Source organism: Amphiprion ocellaris, chromosome 15 (assembly GCF_022539595.1).
Source record: "Amphiprion ocellaris isolate individual 3 ecotype Okinawa chromosome 15, ASM2253959v1, whole genome shotgun sequence".
NCBI classification, from domain to species: domain Eukaryota; kingdom Metazoa; phylum Chordata; class Actinopteri; family Pomacentridae; genus Amphiprion; species Amphiprion ocellaris.
The window spans coordinates 29978554-30001197 of NC_072780.1; the positions used below are offsets into that span (position 1 = coordinate 29978554).

General features: G+C 36.0%; 1 protein-coding gene across 1 annotated transcript in view; it reads right to left on the reverse strand.

Annotated features, from left to right (window-relative positions):
• The window catches only part of rnf19b (ring finger protein 19B), a 68346-nt gene that overhangs the window by 37146 nt on the left and 8556 nt on the right, over window positions 1-22644 (reverse strand). Inside the window, exon 2 of the mRNA XM_023264117.3 lies at window positions 596-1828. Coding sequence (XP_023119885.2) covers window positions 596-1251 — 656 coding nt within the window. The 5' untranslated portion in view covers window positions 1252-1828. The remainder of the gene's footprint in view (window positions 1-595; window positions 1829-22644) is intronic.

Genomic DNA, 22644 nt, shown 5'->3' on the forward strand with positions numbered 1-22644 from the left:
AAACCTACTCATACACACTGAAAATATCATCCTCAGAGAAGCAGAAATCGATCATTTAGCAGATGACACTCAGTATTCAGGATCACCAGAGGATGATTCAGGCAGATTGTTGGGCTGCTAAATTTTATCCAGCAGTTCTGAGTCGAAATTTCGTATTGAAAAACAGAAAATGTTGGGTTAGATTTGGAGTGATTAAAGTGGTGTTCATGGTCCTCAGAGGTTGAACGCTTGCTACTCAAAAAGCCAGAAACTTGCTCAAACACGAGGTCCCTCGTGTTTGAGCAAGAATTTTCAGAAAGAATTTTCAGACTATCGTTAGTTTTTGTGAGCGACTATAAAATAGATTAACGGGGTCTCAAGTAAAGTCTGATTGGTTAAATGTTATTAGTAACACCCAATCAATACTTGAGGATAAATGAACTAAAGTACGTCAGTGAAGTTTTGAGTTAGAGTTTGTATTGTTCTAAACTTTTAAACCAGGATTTTAATTTTTCCTGCCAATGTGTATTGGTTCCAGATATCGGTATCGGTCTCCTTGATTACCAATAATTGGAATCGACCCTAAAACTCCCACATAGTTTTGACAGTTTCTTACCCGCAGTCGGGTGCCGGACACCATCGGCAGTCCGGGTCGGAGGCGAGGCACCTCCTCAGCAGGAACTCCTCGTACTTCTCCAGCAGGGCGGCATCATCCAGGATGTCGGCCACCTGCCTCGGGGCCAGACGCTCGGCGCACTCGGGGCAGCTGAGCTGGACTCGGCTCTCTGTGATCTCGATGCGGAGGTACTGGCGCAGGCAGCAGAGGCAGGAGCGGTGGCTGCAGCCCAGCAGCTCGGGCAGCTGGTCAGCAGGCTGGCGCACCAGGCACAGGGGGCACTCCAGGAGGTTGTTGTCCCCGGAAGAGGCGGCTCCACCCAGGGACGGCTGGCTGGAGGACAGTGGCTTCGATGGGGTGCCGGAGGCGGCGTCCTGGGGCGTTGTGGCGGCTGTGGTGGTGGCGGTGGGCGTGGCGGAGGCCGCAGCAGAACTCAAGGCAGACGGGAGCAGCTGCTGTGGGTGGTGTTGGTGGTGGAGGGATAGAGGGGTGGCCGCTCCTCCTTTGGGGCCCCTGGTGCCCCGAGAGCCCCTCTTGCTGTGGAAGAGGCTGTGGAAGGAGATGCGGCCCTGACGTTTGCCCGCCGGTCGGCACTTAGGGTTGGGGACGCCACTCACCGAGGAGTGAGGCGACTCAGAGTCCTTCTCTGATCCCATTTTTTCCCAGAAGAGACACACAGGGCCGATTATTGTGCCCCGATACGAGTTAAAGTATCACCGAGGGACACAAACACACTCTGTCGCACACAAGGGAGGATCTGTGTGCCTGTGGAAGCCAAACTGGAATGCAAATGCTGCTCTGGCTCCTGGCTGAGAAACTTGAGAAACAGTCACCTCCTTCTCTTCCTCTTATGAGAAACCAAACGTTATCAGGAAAAGACGGCGTGAGATAACAGACGCACACCAACAGAAAATGAAAGAGATCAGCTCAAAAAGAAAAAATCCCGGAGTTTCTCTGAAACTTCAAATGTAAAAGTAGAGAGAATCTCAGCGTCTCAGGCAGAGGTCAAACATTACAGCGACTCTGTTAAACAAAAAAAGATTAATGTCAGTTTCAATGAGTCACCCTCTTACAAAAACACAGAGAGGGTGAAAAAACAAAAACAGACGGCAGACAAATCCACAGCTCCAGGCTGGATGTTGTAATAATTCCTCAGGTTTGATTCTCTCAGAGCTTCTCCTCGGCTGCTTCCCTCTCCGTGTGGTTCAACGCCGGCCTCTGAACGGTCTTTTTCTGTCAGGAAGAAGAGAGCAGGAAGTTAACACAAAGAGCATGCTCAGTATGACACACACCTCTCCTCCTCCCCCCTCCCCTCTGAGTGTCTCTGCTCCTCTTCCTGGCTTTCGATTTGATCATTAACTCTCGGTGACCCTGAGCTGATCATCTATCGCCGATCAAACACTCACACACTAAGGCAACACAAGCCGTGAGGTCACTGCAGTCAGATGGCTCTGCAATTTTCACGAGGATTCGCACATTTAAACTGCCACTTAAACATGTGACATCATCAACCGCGCCGACCAATGGCGTGTCTCCGTGTGACACCAGCGTCCGTCTGTCTGTCTGTATCTGCTTCCATCACGCTGAGCTCCGACAGCTCTTCCTCCACTTCACACTGTGCTGCTAGTGCCGTTGCCATGGCGACGCTCACTATGAGCAAGGCTAACGGCGACCCACTCTGTGACTCCACCACTTATGTACATACGCACACACACACACACACACACACACACACACACACACACACACACGCACACACGCACACACAAATGCATAGAAACACACACACACACACAGCTAAGGATGAACTGGTAAATGGATTCACACTGACACACATGTAGAAGCACACAACATGTTACGAAACACACATGAAGAAAGATGCATTTAAAACCTCACACACACACACACACACACACACACACACACACACACACACACACACACACACACACACACACACACACACACACACACACACACACACACACGTGCATAAACTGGTAAATGGAATCACACTGACATGTAAATACACACACACATGCGCTCAAAACACACCTTTATAAAAAAACATGAAAACACACATTTATACACACAAAAAGACACTTTTAAACCCAAACGACAACTGCAAATCATCAACCACACACACAAGCATTGAAAACATATCTTTATGAAACACACACAAACACGACAACACACATTTATACACATTAAAATCAGTAATCACACACACTCCATGTACATTTCTACACACAAAAGCTCCACGTTTTCTGTATATATACAAATACACATAATGTAAAAACACAAACACTCATATGTACACACCCATTTAGACAGCAAATAAAATCACACACAAGAAATACACACACAGCTGAGTATAAACTGGATTCACACTGGCACACATGTAACTACACACAACATGTCATCAAACACACATGTAGAAAGACACATTTAAAACCTCAAAAACTAACAAACGGACTCACAAATACACATTTATACACACAAAAAGACACTTTTAAACCCACATAACTGAAAATCATCACAGACACACACAAACATTCATATCTTTATAAAACACACAGACAAACAAATATGACAACACACACATTTACACACAAAAAGATGCACATACAATCATGTTTAAACACCAAATATAAGAACAAATACACAAACACACACGTTCAGTCCAGTAAAACAACATGCAGGTTGAAAATTACCACACACACTCCTTCTACACACATGTACACACACAGCACACAGTAAAATGTGACTATCATGTACGCACAAACATATACACAGTGTTAATGTACACAAAAATATACTTTCACAATCCAAAAACACACAATAAACATAAACAAAGACCAACATGTACTTATTTTCTATATGTATGAGAACACACACAAAAAAAACATCTGAGACACACTTTTAGACACGTGAACACACACTTCCACAACACACACACACACACACACACCCACCCACAGGCATGCAATAAGAAATAAGAACATACATTTTATACACACCAAAAACAAACACACACACAAAAAGGCACAAACTTGAAAGTCAGCAGCTACACACACTCCACACTTCACACACAAACCTGTAAATGAACACAACAACAGCTACACACGTCCCAATCAACACCCACATGTTGGAAGTGATAATTAAGTTCACACACACGAACACACACCTGGAAATAACACACGAGCAGCCACACACACAAACAAACACGCAGTAAGTGAAAATCACCACACACTAGTGAAATAGTAATAATTACACAGAACACACACACACACACACACACACACACACACAAAATAACTACAATTACAGGCTGTGAACTATGTTAAGTACTGTGTGTGTGTGTTACTTATGTGCTGCTGTGTGTTATTAAATCGCAGGTTTTGTTGTGGTTTTTTGTGTATTTTTGTTGAAACTGTTTGTAGCTTTAAAATCCACAAAACTCAGGAAATAACTCGTCAAAACGCACCTTTATCTTCAAACTGAATTAACCCTCCTGTTGTCTTCATTTACAGGCACCAAAAAATATTGTTTCCTTGTCTGAAAAAAACCCAAAAATTCAGCAAAAAAATTTAACAATTTTCAGAAAATTTTCCAAACCTTCAGGAAGAAAATTCCAATAATTACTTAAAAGTTTCCCTTAAAATTTTTTTTAAAAAAACAACCCAAATTTGGCAAGAAAATTGTTGTAAATATTTTCAAAAAATGAGTAAAAATCTTCCAAAATTAAAAAAAAAATATCGAAAGTCATTACATATACAGTATATCGGTAAAACTTCCAATATTTTCTTTAAGAACATTCACAAAAAAATCAACCAAAATCCAGCGAGATTCACTGGATTTTGGTTGATTTTTTTGTGAATGTTCTTAAGAAACATTTTTAACATTTCTTTTTTCCACCAAAAATTGTTCAAAAATTTCCCAAAAATGTTGAAAATGTGGACATCAGAAGTTTCACTGTGAAAATGTTGTTATTTTCAAACTTAAAAATGGTTTAATTTGACCCGCAGGACGACACAAGGGTTAAGGTTCTGTTTCTAGAATCACGTCAAAGGCGGATCTTGTGGCTTCACTGGTGATAAAATCGATATTGGACTGAATCAAAGGGACTCAGGAAGGAGAAACTCAGTGCAGATGTTTCCTCCATTGAGCCTGACGGACTTAGAGCTCACAAATCTGATTAGTCTGAAGGCCGCTCGTACTCTGGCTGACCCAGCAAATGTCGTTCCATTCAGGAGACTGTGACCCGTTCGTCTCCGTGAGGCTGATTGACAGACGATCGGACCAATCGGAGAGCAGCAGACAGACGCTGCCTCTGAGCTAAGCTGGAAAATGTGAGTTACCAGGTCAGAAGCAGAAGAAAACCAGAGCAGGAAGTCCTTCAACCTTTCTGTAGTAAGTCAAAGTAAATCTAAATTACACCTTCTCTTGAATGTTTGTGGAGAATCAATAAACCAGAAATATCATCACTACATTAACTAAATGGGCTACACTGTACATGTTAGTCTTATTAGATTAAATTAATCATAAATAAACATAAGATGCTAATAACTGCAGCAGAATGAATCATTTAACCTCATTATTTAACCCTGAAATGGCAACAAACAACAGATTCAGAGCAGACTGATGTCTGAAAATATAAAAAACTACATCAACTGTTGACATAAGCACAAAAACTATTGAGGAATATAAACCCAAACAAGTTAGCGGCTGTTTTTAGGTAAACCACCATGTTGGTTGTTGAGCTGTGAAGTTTAAACTCAACTTTTTAACGTAAGGCAACAACATCAGCAACTTGGTTAGTTTATAGCCGACGTCACATAAATTATATATAAATTTAGACACAGAATTCATACAAAAACTGCCTTTAACCTGCATTCTTTCTACCAGCTACCAGGGGGTGACTTGGTTATAGTCTGAATGTACAGAAGTCTATGAAAAATTAATCCAACTTCTCTTCCTTAATTTGTGGCCTCAGCAAACATTTTCCTCATGAGTTTAAGGCTTCAATCGCTAGTTTCAAGTCTTTCTGAATTCACCTTAGCATTGATTTGGTAAATAATGATAAAATTTAATGAAAAATAAGGCTTTTTTTCCCACTTGCATAAGAGTTTTCAGTTTTCAGTTGTTTTAGTGCTAATTAGCTAATTTTAGCATACACAACTACAACTAGAATAAACTGTCTAAACAATTGGCAATGAGGACGGCAGAAATAAATGCAAACAGTGGAAAACTGCAATGTTCAAAAACTGTGTAAACAGTAACAATAACAGCAAATAAATGCAAAATAAGGTTATTTTAGTGGATTTAAATGATTAACATATTTAAAGATTATTCAGTATAAATGATTTTTGATGTGGATATTACTTACAATTTTGCCTTTTTTCAGTTGTTTTAACTATCAACATGTAACTTTTTTTTTTTTATTTTGACCATAATTTAACAAAAAATGTGTATGAAACTGACACCAGAGACTGTCCAGTTCATGATAAGTTGGTTGGATGAGAGCGAACTGATCAACAAATCCACCAGTTGACCTTCAGACAAGAACTCTACTACATTTTATCAACCTAACCACAAACTTCCCCAGAACTCTGTCCTCTGCAGCCAATCTGAGGACTCACTGTGACTCATATTTAAGAAAAAAACCCACTTCTGGCATTTTAAAAGGAAGTAAGAAAAATAAACTCATCATGTTGTGTATCTGCAGCCTTCGGAGAGATGTGAGATATCGATAAGCTGCACCTCTGTGCCGACCGGCTGCAGCAGGAGGAAGGAAAAACACTTCAGAGGTGGAGCCACAAACCAACAACCAGGGGAGGATTTCCACCGCTGCACAAAGTAGATCATCCGACCTCGGAGTGTATTTTTACACAAACCTACACACATCCTGCACAAAGCAGAGCCGTGAAGCAGCCCATCACTCTCCATCTCCTCCGGGTCAAACTGGAAATGTGTATAAAAAGCCAGCAGTTCCTAAATATACGCTCCCACCTGCTCTCCTCTGCAACACCTCCAGCTTCGCTCTGTTGATTCTGACTGTTTTTACAAACTCCAACAGCAGATCTGTGTTTGCACAAATGTGTGTGTTTGCAGCTTTCATCCTCCTCCAACCCATTTGGCCCAGTGATCAGCGCTCCTGATACTGGAATCAAACTGGTGTGTAAAGATGTTTCATGATGAAAAGCTGCCACTGATGAAGAAACACCTTGTTATCGCTAACAGACGTCTTTGATGACGACACACACGCACGCACGCACGCACGCACACACACACACACACACACACACACACACACACACACAGAAACTGCTTTTGTTTGCTTTTCAGGAAAGAAGAGGAGAGATTCTCAAGAGCTGATAAAGATATCTTTCATCTCAGAGGAGGTGACATCAAAACGATGACATCACTTCTCTCTAATTGGAGACTCAGTTCTGATCTGCTCCTCTAGTTTGATTATTGTCTCCATGTACACAAACATAACACAAGCAGGTACGTGAATACCTGAAGTCAGTACGTACGAACCACTGACTGTAGAAAAAGATGAGTAAATCTTCCATGAGGCCACCCAAATTTTCCCAGATCTGTAGTTTTGAAGCTCCATGTGGTGCTAATTAAACCGGCTAACCCAAGAATGAGCTAAATTAAATTCAAGTGTGTGCCTGTACAGTGGTCATGAATATGAACATTAACTACAGACATCAAAACTCTTTTTATATCAGCCTGTAAACAAGTTGAATTCTGCTGTAATGTTGGACATTTTAACATGGAGGTCTATGGAGATCGACTCGCTTTTGGAGCCTCGAGTGGCCATTAAAGGAACTGCAGGAAAGCTATTTTGTTAATTTGTTTTACAGCAATTTAAGACATTCAGTGAAATGGCAATAAAATACTAATATTTGTGAATTTTTCTGATGTACCGGGCTGCAACTAACTACTATTTATGATGGATTTCTTCCTCTTGTTTCAGATCTCTTTATCACTCACTCACTTCTCTATAATTGGAGACTCAGTACTGATCTGCTGCTGTAGTTCGATTATTTTCTCCTGGAAGTCTCCATGTACACAACCATAACACAACCAGGTAAATGAATACCTGAATTCAGTACGTACAAACTATAAACTGTATACAAACATGGGTAAATCCTCCATGAGGCCACCCAACGGTTTCCAGATCTGCAGTTTTGAAACTCAGTGTGGTGCTAATCAAACCGGCTAATCCAAGAATGAGCTAAATCAAATTCAAATGTGTGAGTTCTAGAAAAAAATCACAGCCTGTACAGTCTCCGTATTCACAAACATAACACAACCAGGTACATGAATACCTGAATTCAGCACGTATAAACCTCTGACTGTAAAAAAAGATGGGTAAATCCTCCATGAGGCCACCCAAAGGTGTCCTAATCTGCAGTTATGAAGCTCAGTGTGGTGCAAATTAACCCACCTTAGCTTTAAGGCTTCATAAAATTTTAAGAGGTAGGTTTTATAGAATTCACAGCCTGTACAGTGGTCATGAATGTGAAAATTAACTACAGACACCAGAACTGTTTTTGTATCAGCCTGTAAACAAGTTTATTTCTGCTGTAAAGTTGGACATGTTAACACTGAAGTCAATAGAGATCGACTCGCTTTTGGAGCCTCAAGTGGTCATTAAAGGAATTCCACTTTTTTAGAGGAAAAGTGCAGGTTTAACTAATAATAACTGAGGCAATTACTGATTACTTGACATATTAATTTGTACACAGCAATTTAGAAGAATCAGTCAATTGCAAAAAATACAAATAATACCACTTCCGTGATGAGTTATTGTCATTGTTGACAAATCTGTTGATCATTTCATTAAATGATCGATTCTTTGTCAGAAAATGGTGAAAAATGTCAATCAGTGTTATGTTTTGTAATTAGCTCAAAGATATTCAGTTTACGGTCAAAGAGGAAGAAAGAAAGGAGAAAATATTCACATTGATGATGCTGCAATCAGAGAATTTAGCCTGTTTTTTTTCTTGAGAAATTACTCAAACCGAATAATCGATTATCTAAATAGTTGGCAAATACTTTTTTAGTTGACAGCTAATCAATTATTTTTGTATTTCACAATTAATTAACTCTTTAAACAATCATCAGTCTAAATCATAACTACCAAATATTCATAATTCTTGAGGATTTTAATCTTTTAATGCCAGTTTGTTTAAATATTATTTATTATTTTAAAAAAGAACATTTAAAAATCATTATTTTACAAATAATTAAGTTTAAGAACATATTTTGTTTTTATTAACACAGTCTGGGATATGCCCGTGAAAAATGTGTTTGTCAAAAAAATGACCACTAAAAGTATATATTCAAATTATTTTCCACTTTAACTGAGTTACATTCCTTAACCAACAGTCTGTATCATAATCAACGAATATTCATTTACTTGGAGGATTGAACCATTTAATCGACAGTTTGTTTACATAATATTAATGACTTTAGAATGAAAAAACATTTAAAAACATTTATTTTCTATATCATAAATGGTAAGAGGAACATTTTGGCGGGATCTTCGTAATCTGGGATTTGTTGATATTTAGCAGATTAAAGAATCTCACATGTAGTATTGTAGTTCTTATATATATTCTGTTTACAAAAGGCTAACAAAGGCTAGTGTTAGCTTGTTAGGCTAACATAAACTGAGCTGTTCACTCTGTATGATTATATCACTGTGTGAGCAGCAGATTCCACGAATAAGGAGCTGAATATTACATTAAAAAGCATTCTTTTGCTGTTAAGAATGATGGAAACTGCAGTTTTCTTAATTTCTGCCAAATGTCTGGTTTGATAACTGCCCCAGTTTCAACTATAAAGCACTAAAATCTTTAGTGTGATGTACTGTTGGTGTTACTTCAATGCATTTGTCATTTCTCACATTTTTTTTCAAGAACCTCGACTGCGTTCGGATGAAATCTTAGTAGAAACACACGAAAAGCTGCAGCTCGGCCGACACAGAATTTATATAGAAGGATTTACACCTCGAAGGTTTGATCTCCTTGAAGATGTTTATGTCCAAAATGTGGACGGATGATTGATAAATGAAACACACAAACCGTAAAAGAGCAGGAGACGTGCGTGTGTGTGTGTGTGTGTGTGTGTGTGTGTGTGTGTGTGTGTGTGTGTGTGTGTGTGTGTGTGTGTGTGTGTGTGTGTGTGTGTGTGTGTGTGTGTGTGTGTGTGTGTGTGTGTGTGTGTGTGGTTTTGGCAGATGGGCCCGAGCAGCCTGAGAACTTCACAATCTGGACTTGATTTGTTATCAACACGCTCAAACACACACTTTGTTCCACATTTTACCTTCTACAACACTGCTGCTCAATTCAGCAATCACACACACACACACACACACACACAAACACGCACACGCACACTTTTTTCATGTCGTTGATGCCAAAAACAGACATTTTTTGTCATAAAGGTCACGATTTTTATCTTATTTTATTGTAATTTTTAAATCTGACGCTGCAAAAAATAACCCTGCGTCTGAATCAGTGTTACCAATCACTGACACATCCTAGATGGTGAAAACGGTTAATGACCCATTTTTTTTTTGTTTTTCATAATCATCATGTAAACACTCATTTAAAGGTGAAAATCCAGAAAAGCAGCTCTGATCGGGGCTGTTGTTACTTATTGCATTTACTCAATGAAAACGGAAAATAATGGGAATATATACTAATTTTACAGCAGTTTTTTTGGCTTCCTGAAGGATCTCTGTGTAACTTTTTTAAATGAAAGGAAGGATTCAAACTGAATGATTTTACCCTGAGTATAGTAACACCTGACACAACCTAAATGTTATTTTAAATTTGAATTCAATCATTATTTTATCCAGAACCTCAAAAATATGAGCGTATTATTCCTGTTTTGGCTTCTTTTAAAAAATCTTTTTATAATTTATGATATATTTGTAAACAAAAACAACAGTGACATCATGTTACAAAACTGGAATTTAAAGGCCTAAAATCCTGAAAAGCAATTATGATCGTGGCTGTTTTTATATGTACTCAGTGAAAGTGGAAAATAATCTTATATATTTTTTCACAAGTTTTTTTTGGCTTCAACAGGACCTCTGTGTGAATTATTCAGATGAACACAATGATTTTACCCTGAGTTTAGTAACATCTGGCAGCAGAGGAAATCACACTAAAATCTAAACTTATTTTAAATGTATTTTAAATCTTGATTTTAACCAGAACCAAGAATAATGAGTCTATTATTCCTGTTTTAGATGCTTTAAAACAATTTTAGCATTTAATACACGGAAATGGATCCATTTTAGTTTAATGTTTTGTTTTTTGTTTTTTCAATGGCGGCCATCTTTGTTTTCTTTCTGTGCTTCTCTTGTGCTTTGGCTGTTGCTAGGCAACTTCATCACAGACCAGATTGTGTGATGTTATAGACTAAAGGGAAGATTCCAGATTCTGTGTGAAACTCTGTCTGTCTGTAAACATCAGATCTGAACTCTGCACTTGTTCATTTCACAGTTTCATCTAATTTTTGGTGATTCTGTCCCAGATGTGACCAGAAACCTGCTGAACATTTACTCCAGAGCTCAGAGTAAGTTTCAACAGAGACAAATACACTTTGTGTCTTCTGGCCTAAAATGTTAAAAATGAAATAATATTTGGTAGTTGTGACCAGGACTGCTGTTGGTTCAAACATTTACTACAAAATAATGTACATATATTATAGTTTATGACAGGTATTTGATGTGGAAATTTTTGTCTTAAAGGACTTCAGGATTATTTTCTTTTTAAACAAACACAAGAATTAAAACAGAATTATTTCAAACTACTCATATCTAACAGCAGACTGTTGCATTCTTAGTAATTTTTTTTTACTTCAAACACAGCAGACATTGTGACTTATTAAACAACAGTGAAGCTGCAGCTGATTTTTAACGTTTCTTCCTGATATCCAACAGAACATGTCTGTTCGACAGAGTTCAGTTCACTGTGTTCAATCACTTCAAAGCAAACTGTGTAGTGAAGCTCATTTTCATGACACAATTATGAAAACATGCAACAAGTTTTGACAAAAGGAAATGCAATGAAATCAAAATGTTTAGGTTTTTTTGTTTATTTTAGAAATTTTTTTTTTTACATTTTTAGGTTTTTCGATAAAAAAATTTTCTATAAAAATTTTTTATGAAAAAAAGTTGAAACTTATGTCACAACAGAATTCAAATCAAAACGTGTTTCTCACCGTCTCACCGTTACTGTTAATCTAATTTTTCGTTACCATTAAGGTGTGGCGGCTTCTTAACCTTCCAACTTCTTTCTTTCAAGGTGAATGATGGCGGAAAGAATAAAAAATTAAAGGTGAAGTTAGTTTTAGTTGCGTCGTCTGAAGGGTTTCAGGAAAGCTCTTCCCACCGCCGAAAAGAATCTGGCGATGGCACACTTCTTCGGCGTTGGACGAGGGATCACTTTCAGGTGGATTTTTAAGATCTTCACAAAGGCGTCATCAAAAGACGGATCTTCTGATGTCTTCCCTGCCTGCAGCAGTTTTTCTGCGGAGCCAAACTCCTTGTGAAGATCTTTCATCATGGCCTTGCATATTTTTTCCGACTTCTTGATAATTTCAGCAGAAGAGACGCTGATGTCGTCCAGTGGAAAAATCTTCCAAAAACAATCCTAAAAATATCTAAAATGATTACAAATATATCAGTAAAACTTCTAATCTTTTCTTTAAGAACATTCACAAAAAAAAAATCAACCAAAATCCAGTGAATTTCGCTGGATTTTGGTTGATTTTTTTTTGTGAATGTTCTTAAAGAAACATTTTTTTAACATTTTTTTTTTACCAAAAAATGTTGAAAAATTTTGCAAAAATGTTGAAAATGTGGACACCAGAAGTTTCACTGTGAAAATTTATATTTTTTTTCACATTTTCAAACTTCACAACAGGTCAATTTGACCCGCAGGACAACAGGAGGATTAAACCTCCAGGACAAACTTTGATCATCGAACGTTTTAGTCTCACTGCATGAGGAAAGCAAATCCTTTCTAGTGTGAGCTATAATAGAACCAGTGAGGAGTTTTATCACGTGACTTTATTTAACAGAGCTGCTGTGATAAAGCGTCCGGCCCAGTTCCAGTCAGGTGAAGGTTTCCAGACAGACAGCCGCTGAGTCCTGCAGCTATAATCTACTCAGACAGTTTGTTCTCGTTCAGACGGGGAATCTAAGCCTCAGCACTTTGGGATCCTCCGGTCTGTGGCTGCAGGGCAAAGCCGACCAACGTGGCTGCAAACACTTCCCACACCGTCCTGCAGCTGCACCAACAGCACCAAATAAACCACGGCACGTTCACGACATACACTGCAAAAACGGAGCATTTTTAAAAGGTTTTAACTGTATTTTTATTGTGTTTATATAGGCAAAAAACAGTAATATTTTAGAGGTATTTGAAATAAAATTGATGTATATTAATTAGTGGTGGGAAGCGATTAGAAAAATGATCTAATTAATCTAGAGACTTTGTAATTAATCGCATTTTTGTCAAATAGCAATATTTGACACAAAAAGCAAATTTTTTTTAAATTCAAATAAATTCGAAGCACTGAATCGATGAATAGACACACACGTGAACTTAAACAACAAAAATGTTTCATTTCTATTTATCTGCATTTTTCATCTGTCTACTGCATTCACAGATTACTGCAAACTCAAAGTGTATTATAGTGATTATATTCAACATTTTAAGACTTTTTGTAAACTCAAGCACTTCTAACATCTTCAAAAGTGGTCTATTATGGGATGGCTACACCGTTAGGCTCCCTCAATTTCTCGCATTTCATTCATTATCTATGTGAAATGCACTACATTTGCATGCTGGTTGCGTTCCGGTGCGTCTCCTTGGTGCTCATTTTGCATAAAATAGATTCAACTTCTACTTTATGCAAATGCCACGGGCAGCGGAGGTCCGACACATCACGAAACTTTCGTTAGACGTCTACACTAGCCATTGTTGAACTAAATGAGGACAGATTCAGCAGCTTATTTCTCGCCTCAAATGCTTTCAGAAATACTTTTTGCTGAAGCGGTTGTGAAATAAAAGAGAAAGTTTGCAACCGAGCTGCTATGTTGGTCCGACGTTTCTACCGGTCTGAAGCTAAAGCGCCGTCATGTGACCAGCTAGTGGCCCACTACAGTGCGTCCTGTGTATCTTCTTCACTCCTTGTAAACAGACTTTAGGTTCATTACCGCCCCCTACTGGGCTGCGTGCCAGAAATTGGGGAACTGAGAAAGAATTTTTTTCCGTCAATCAATCAAAGTTTAATTCTATAGCCCTTTGCAACAGCCCAAAGGGTGACCAAAGTGCTTCACAGTAAAAAAACAAGAAAATAACTTCAGAACAACACAGTAACTTCAATCACATTCACACTTATGGGAAAATTTAGAATAATCAGTTATCCTCAGCAGATTTTGGACCTTGGGAGGAAACTGGAGAACCTGGAGAAAACCCACCCATGCACAGGGAGAACATGCAAACTCCACACAGAAAGATCCCAGGAAAGCCGGGACACAAACCAGGGATCTTCTAGCTGCAAGGCGACAAGTGCTAACCACCACGCCACTGTGCAGCCTGTAAAATATAATTATTCTGAAATTAATTAATCAAAATTAATGCGTGAAAATCCCAGCCCTAATATTAATTGTGGAAAAACAAAACAAACAATTGTTAAATTACAGATAATATTAAGTTAAATTATAGAAATAGTATTCTACATGTTGAATGTTAAAAAAAGCAGCCTTTGACTAGTTTATGGAGCTCTTTACTGACATAAAACTACGATAAATCATCTGAAGATCAATTAATGTTGAACTCTCCACTAAAGACAGCGATGAAAGAATCCACTCAGACCTATTAAATAACATGAAGAGGATAAATAAATATTTAATGAGACTTTATGAGACTGAAATGATTCAGCTGGCGTGGGCTGATCTGGCTGATTAGTCCACATTAGAGGGACTGTAATGAAGAGGGATTGAACACACATACATCAACACACATACCTCAACACACACATACATCAACACACACATACCTCAACACACACATACATCAGCACACACATACCTCAACACACACATACATCAACACACACACACATAAACATATATATATATATATATATATATATATATATATATATATATATATATACACACCGATCAGCCATAACATTCTGACCACTGACAGGTGAAGTGAATAAAACTGATTATCTCTTCATCATGGCTCCTGTTGGTGGGTCGGATATATTAGGCAGCAAGTGAACATTTTGTCCTCAAAGTTGATGGTTTTTTCATTTTGTCTATAGCTTTGAGCATCAATATTATGGGATGTATCACAGTTTGAACAGCAGTTTACGAGATGCATAATGAACAGAAAAAGATGCAAAACCTCTAAAATGTGACAGAAAATGAACAAAATTGGACACAAAACAACGAAAATTTGATGCAGAATGACCAAAATTGATGCAAAATGAACAAAAAAAGATGGAGAACAACCAAAATGTGACACAAAATGATCAAAATGTGACAGAAAACAACCAAAATCTGATGCAAAACGACCAAAATTTGACACAATATGACCAAAATTGATGCAAAATGAACAGAAAAAGATGCAAAACAACTCAAATGTGACAGAAAATTACCAAAATGTGAGAGAAAATCACGAGACTCTTCCAAAATGACTCAAAAATGGTTCTCAATGACTCAAAAAAACAAGGCTGCACCAAATTGTACTTGTTTTTGTCAAATTCTAGTGGTAAGAATGATCCAAAAAGACTCGACATATGTCTAAAATGACTCATCACATGTTTAAAATGTAAAAAAATGGTCAATAATGAATGAAAATGTGTCCAAAATTACTATACATTGTCCACAATGACTCAAAAAAATAGAGTTGCACCAAACTCTACTTGTTTTTGTTAAATTTTAGTGGTAAGACTAGTTCACAATGGCTGAACACGCATTTAAAATAGCAAAATTGATCAACAATGAATCAACATTTTCACATAATGACTATAAATGCATATCATGCTGGTATTCCTCCTTGTTTACACTGTTCTTCTCCCAACTATGCACGTCGTTGCAAGTAAACAAAACTACTAAAAAATGCCCCAAATTTTCCAAATCTCTGCAAAAAATAACCAAAACTAGCCCAAGATGACTAAAACTTGTCTAAAATTCCTAAAATTTGTCAAAAATGTGTCCGAAGTCAGGTGAAATCTGTCCCAATTGACTAAAATTTGTCTAAAATGTATTTAAAAAATTGTCCATAATGACCCAAAATTAGTCCAAAATGTGCAAATAGAAGCAAGAAGGTGCAAAAATAACGTCCTTGTGTGCACTGTTCTGCTTCTATCTGCACACATCGTTACGAATACACAAGCTAGACTCAAAATGTGTCCACAATGACATAAATCTTGTCAACAATTACTGAAAAATAGTCCAAAATGACTAGAACGTTTCTAAAATTCCTAAAATTTGTCTTAACTATGTCCAAAATGAGATGAAATCCATCCAAAATGACTTAAGTTTAAGTTGTGTAAAATTAATTGTGGATGTTTTATAAGGGGCCATGCAATATTTATGTTATTTTTTTCCCTGAAATTTCTGTTTAGGAGTGTAGAAGTATTTGCCTTTTTTTCCTGTAGATTTAGACATTTATTTTGTGATATTTCAGCACATTTCATTGTCAATCATTTCATTTTGTTCACACTGACATTACAAAAGATGGACCAGTACGTCACACTGGGAACAGTCAAAGTCCTGTAAAGAGTCTGTAAGAGTGATCATGAGTGGTTTAAGTTTTAGGTGTTTGTGTTTAATGAGTATGAGAATTTGTGTTTGTGGAGCGATGCACCATTTCTATCGAACTGGAGTGAATTACTGGAAGGCTGATTATCTTGACTGAGTAAAGCATTGATGCTGTGTGAGGTATTTAGATGAATGAAGCCCTCCTTTAGGGATGAGCACTAGTGCCATACCATCCTTTTTGTCATTATTATTACTATTATTTGATCCAAAATTATATAAAAGTCTAAAATGACTCAAATGTGTCCAAAATAAAGTCAAATTGTATCCTTAAGGACTATAATGTTCTCAAAATGACATGAAAAACGTTTCTTTCCGTTCTGTTTCTACCAAACATGTCGTTTATTAGTCTGAAGTCTTTCCTGAGAACTTTGCTGCTGTTTATTGTCGTTGCTGATTCCTGAGAAAGAGGTGGTTTCCCTCAGCTGCAGCACCAAATATCCCCTAATCCCAAACAGAAATAAATAAAAAGTATCATGTTCACGCTCTAAGCGCAGCTCGTCCACCCACACTGTAAAACAAATACTGTAAAAAATAAAAGATTTGATTTCAAAAGACATGATAAAAAATGTTGCAATATTGTAATGTTCAGTAACTGTAAAAATCCACAAAATAAATATATTTTTAGCAAATGTAAATACAGGAAAACCAAGTAATTTCACTCATAATTTTTATAAGATTAGACGATTTGTTGATTTTTTATGTGGATATTATTTACCGTTTTGTCCTCTCTTTTTGTTGTTTTTAAAAATAAGCATGTACATTTTTTACTCTGATTTTACCAGTTACAACACAAAATTTATCTATCTGTAAATTAAAAATGATTCATCATTTTAAAATTTCTCAATAAACATGACTGTCTTTCAAATAATAGCAAGTATCTGTAAAATAAGGATATTTTACCAGATTATACACAGTAAAACTGTGTAATTTTCTGGTTATAGCTTGTAAAAGAACAAATGCATTATTTACAAAAAATAAGATTTTTGATCAGGACAATATGTAAAATTTTGGCCCATTTTTATTTTTATTTTAATTAGATATTTTCTTTGATTTAAAAATACAGTGAAAATTTGTAAAATAGGTAAAATTATATAAAAATTATAGAAAATTATACATGCATATGTGTGTGCACGCATTGTATTTAAAATATTCCAGAAGAAACAAATATTTACCTGCTTTTGTTTATTTGTTTTTTGTTTGTTTTTGCTTGTTTGTTTTTTTACAATTAGCTCAATTTAATTTACTATTATTTATAGAGCTAATTTCCCAACACGTTATCTTATGTCACGTCACATTAATCCATGTAAATTAATACAATGTTTTTGAAATTTTATTAATTATTATCTGTAATAAAAAAAAATCTGTACATGAAATAAAAATACCTGTAAAAAAATATTTCACTTTTATTTTTTAGTGTCCACAAACATGCAGCTCCACCCTGCCGTACTGTAAACAGAAACATACCATAATAAGGTGTGTTTACGGTTTAATTACAGACGCAACATGTCGCACGGATACGTAAGAAAAGACGCCTCAATAACCAGCTCACCTGCTTCTGTTCAGTTTTCAAACATTATTTTCACGGTTATTTTTCTGTCTAGTGTTTGTCATTAATAAACTGCTGATTCTCGTCATTAATCAATAAACTGCTGATTCTCGTCATTAATCAATAAACTGCTGATTCTTGTCATTAATCAATAAACTGCTGCTTCGTCCAGATAAAACCTTTATTCTCTGTTTGGACTCCAGTCCGGCAGCTTGATCCTGTTTGCAGCGACTAAACCCAGTTAATCTGAGAGCTGGTCTGGGAACAGGTGGCCCCCGACTCAGCCTGCAGCTAGAAGTGCATTACGGACACGTGTGTTTGTGTGTGTTACGGCGTGTTGGCGTGACTTTAGCGTGTGTTGGTGTGTGTTTGAGGGGGAGCTAATTAGAGTCAATCAGCTAATAGATGAACTGATCCTGTTGTAAAGATGCTTCTGTCTGTTTCGACAGAGCAGCGACGACAATAAACTACAGGAAACGTTGCTGTTATCAACGGGAAAAAAGGCAAATATGTTGATAAATATATGCAATATAATAAATTATCTTTAATTTATTTATTTTCTTTAATGATTGGTTTTGCATCCAGCCCTTCCACTAAACCTCTCACCTCATTCTAAATGTCAAGAAAAAGAAAAAAAAACAGAACCAAGGCAATTAAATAAATTGATTGATTTTGATAAATGTCTTAAATCTTATAACAGGAGTAAATAAATAAGATGAACAAGAATAATTATTTTTTTGTTGTACTTGGATCCACACCCTATCTGGTCCTACACAAGAAAATAAAATAATAATTAAATAAAAAGAAAACATGAAAAAGAAAAACAAGATTAAAAAAAGAAAAAAGGAACTAACAAAAAAAATTTAAAAATGGTTTACATTTATTGATTGATTTTGATAAATGTGGTTATTCTTATAAATAAACATAATGAACAATAAGTCTTTTTTTGTTGTTGTATTTACATCCAACCCCCAGCTGGTCCTACACAAAGAAGAAAATACTAAAATAAAATAAAAATAAATGAATAAAAACAAAACACAAAAAAGAAAAACAAGAAAAATTTTAAAAAATTAAAAAGGGACCTCAGAAATATATAAAATTACGTACATTTATAGACTGATTTTGATAAATGCATTTATTCTTACAACAAGGTATAAATAAATTCAATGAATAAGTCTTTTTTTAGTTGTTGTATTTCCACCCACACCCTACCTGGTTCTAAACAACAAAAAAATTAAAAATGTAATAAAAATTAATAAATAAAAATAAAATACAAAAAAAATTATTAAAAAATTTAATTAAAAAAAGGGAACTAAGGGAGTTAAATTTATTGACTGATTTTGATGGTCCCACACAAAAAATACATAAAAATTTAATAAAAATAAATAAATAAAAGGAAAACACAAAAAAGAAAAACAGGAAAAAGAGAACTAAGTGAAGTTAAAAAAAATTAAAATGGTTTACATTTATGAATTGATTTTGATAAATGTGTTAATTCCTATAAATAAATAGAATGAACAATAAGTATTTTTAAATTGCTGTATTTGCATCCACCTCCTAACTGGTTCTACATTTAAAAAACAATTATAAATAATTTCATAAAAACTAAAAATAAAACACAAATGTGTATAAACAGTGAACAATAAGTCCTTTTAGTTGTATTTGTACTCATCCCCTACCTGGTCCTACCCGAAAAAAATTATTTAAAAAAAATTAAATAAAAATAAAACACAAAAAGAAAAACAAGAAATCTGTTTATTTATTTTTAAAGATGATCTAAAAATTTTATTAAATTCAGCTACAATCTACAGTCACATCACAGCTTTTTGGCTGAACTTCCACAGTGTGCAAACAATTAAAAACTTAATGATTAAAACATCTTTCCTGTGTCAAGCCATTTACTTGTTGTTTTTTTTCACCTAATTTTCTGATTAAATTAAACATGGAAGGGTTTTACTGACTATTAGAAATAAACATTCCTCTACGCTCTTTCTGTCTGTTTTTGACGACGCCTGAATCCATAATTGTTGATACATTTTTACAGATGTAAATGTGACGTACAGCCAACTGTTCTGCTGGACAAAAGCAGCAAAACACATCATGCTACTGATTATCTGGAGACCAACCTACAACTGAACTCAGTGAAGCCAAATGGTGTTTTAAATATACAACGCTGTAGGTTTATATGGTGACATAACAGTTTAACGGAGGACAAAAAAAGCAGCTGCTGTAACAAGTAAGGTGGAAACAAGCATCAAACTGTCTGTAGAAACTTATAAAATTACTCCTGCAGCCTGTTCTAAATTAAAGCCGACAAATTGCATGCTCATAATTGTACAAAAACATGATTTTGCTCCCAAAAAAAGAACCAAACGCCCCCAAATGATGCCAGAGAAGTTGTTAATATTTATACATTTTCTGTCAGCTGTGCTGCAACCTCCGTCTGCATCTATACGCTGCAGCTATAACGAAAGCTCGTGACCCATTATAAGGGTTTTATTGTTTCAGATGCACTTTCCAAACGGCACTAAACTCTCCATGGTTCCGTCGTCAGGCACCGTCCGGCCCCGAAGCACTTATTGTTTTAATGGATCGGCAGCTCGTCCACGTTATTACAGTCTAGATGTGCCTTAAAAAGAAACGCCGGTGAACAAAACGTCCTCGGCGTCCAGGATCTCTGCATCTTCGTGAGAACATTTGGTTCTGATTGAAGAGAAAAAAAAAAAAAAAAAAAACAGGAACACACAAGCCGAGGCAATTTCCAGCGAGCAGCAGGGCCGGCTGAGTTATGCAGATTAGATATCAGGACTGATTAACGAGGTTGAAGTGACATCGCCTCAGAAAGAAGCAGCTTCAGATGGATTCAGACCACAGCTTCCTCCCACTCAACTTCTTTCACAACAACACGCTAATTATTTATTTAATTTACAGTTCAGGAAGGTCATACCCTCTTTCAACCTCACACAGATGTACACACACTGAAAAAACACATTCATTTAACAGATTTTTACTGCATTTTCTAAAAACAATTTACTCCTATTTTATAGATTTTTCCAGTTTGTTAAATTACAGATAAAACAACAGAAAATTAATTTTAAAAAATAGGCCAAAATTGTAAATAATTTTTACAAACTGAAATTCCTTTGATTGTAAAATTACAGTTAAAAAAACTGTCTTTAAATTACTAAATTATGAAAAATAGCACTATTATACAGATATCTGCAGTCATTTGAAAAAAGACGTACAATAAAAAAATATTTTTAAACTGTCATTTTACAGATTTTCCTGTTTTGTTAAATTATACATTAATATACATGTTGACTGTAAAAAAAAAAAAAAAAGCTGTACATGATGTCCAAATCAGACACACTTAACTATAATTACACAATATTTTTACTGGATTTAAATCAATATTGCTTATAGATATCTCCCTTTACTTGAAAGAGATATTATGTATATTAGGGATTTAAATGGTAATGTTTTAAACAGTTTTACAGGATTCTCTGTTTTGTTTCTTTTCATATATTATCTCATAAAAGAACAAAAATAAAAGTATTAACTTACACGCTAACCCTAAACTGCAAATAATTTCCACATCAAAAATCTGTGTTTTTACAAATAGTAATTCATTCCGTTAAGATGCGTAATCATAAAATTACACTATTTTTTACTGTATTTAAATAAGCATGAAAGTCATTATTGTATAGATATTTGCTCCAAGTTTAAAGAAAAATTTGATTTTAAAATCTAGTAAAATTAAACAAAATAAGCACAAAATCATCCAAAAGTATTCCTTCAAACTTGAGAATCTGGGACCAATGGGTCTTGCTTGTGATATTTGATGCTAATATGTAAAGATTTTTAGCGGTGTCTTTGCTAAATGAGCTACAGCAGCTGTCTGACTTCAGTATTTTGGCTGAATACAAAATGAATATACTCTTTAATGTACCTCATTGATCAACTTTGACTGAGAATCAACAAAGTCACAACAGCAACATATTTTGTGTGTTTTTCTTGCCTGTCAGCCAATTTAATAGCCATTATTTCACACCATAAATCTTTAAGTGGTCACTCAAGATGGTTCAAAACCTCTTTTTAAAAATAAATTGAGTCAAACTGCTCCAAATCTTTCATAAATCACATTTTCACTTCACTGTGAGCAAGAAACCCACCACAGGTTGAAACAGAAACTTGAAAAGGCCGGCTGATAATAAGCTTTTCGGTCACTGCTGCTTTCTTCTCATTTGAAAGTCAGTGTGGGCTGCCATGAGCACACAAACACTGAACAAATGAAGCCGTTTCACTTTCATTTATGTTCTTATGTTCATGAGAAAATCACCATTTACAGTAAACTGTCTGGTAGAAACTGACAAAACACACACAGCCTGAAGACAGATGGAGTTACTGTCACACCAGCATTTACTTTCAAATTCGCACATCTGCAATGAAAACTTTCTGACTTGCAGAACAACACAAAATGTTGTTTTCCAAGCAGAGTCATTAGATTTCTGCACCGCTGAGCGATGTGGTCAATAATAGAGGCTCAATTCTGTGGAATATCCACCCTGAATGTCAGATATGATGCAAACTCTTCCATGGAAGCCAGTTCATAAACAACATCTG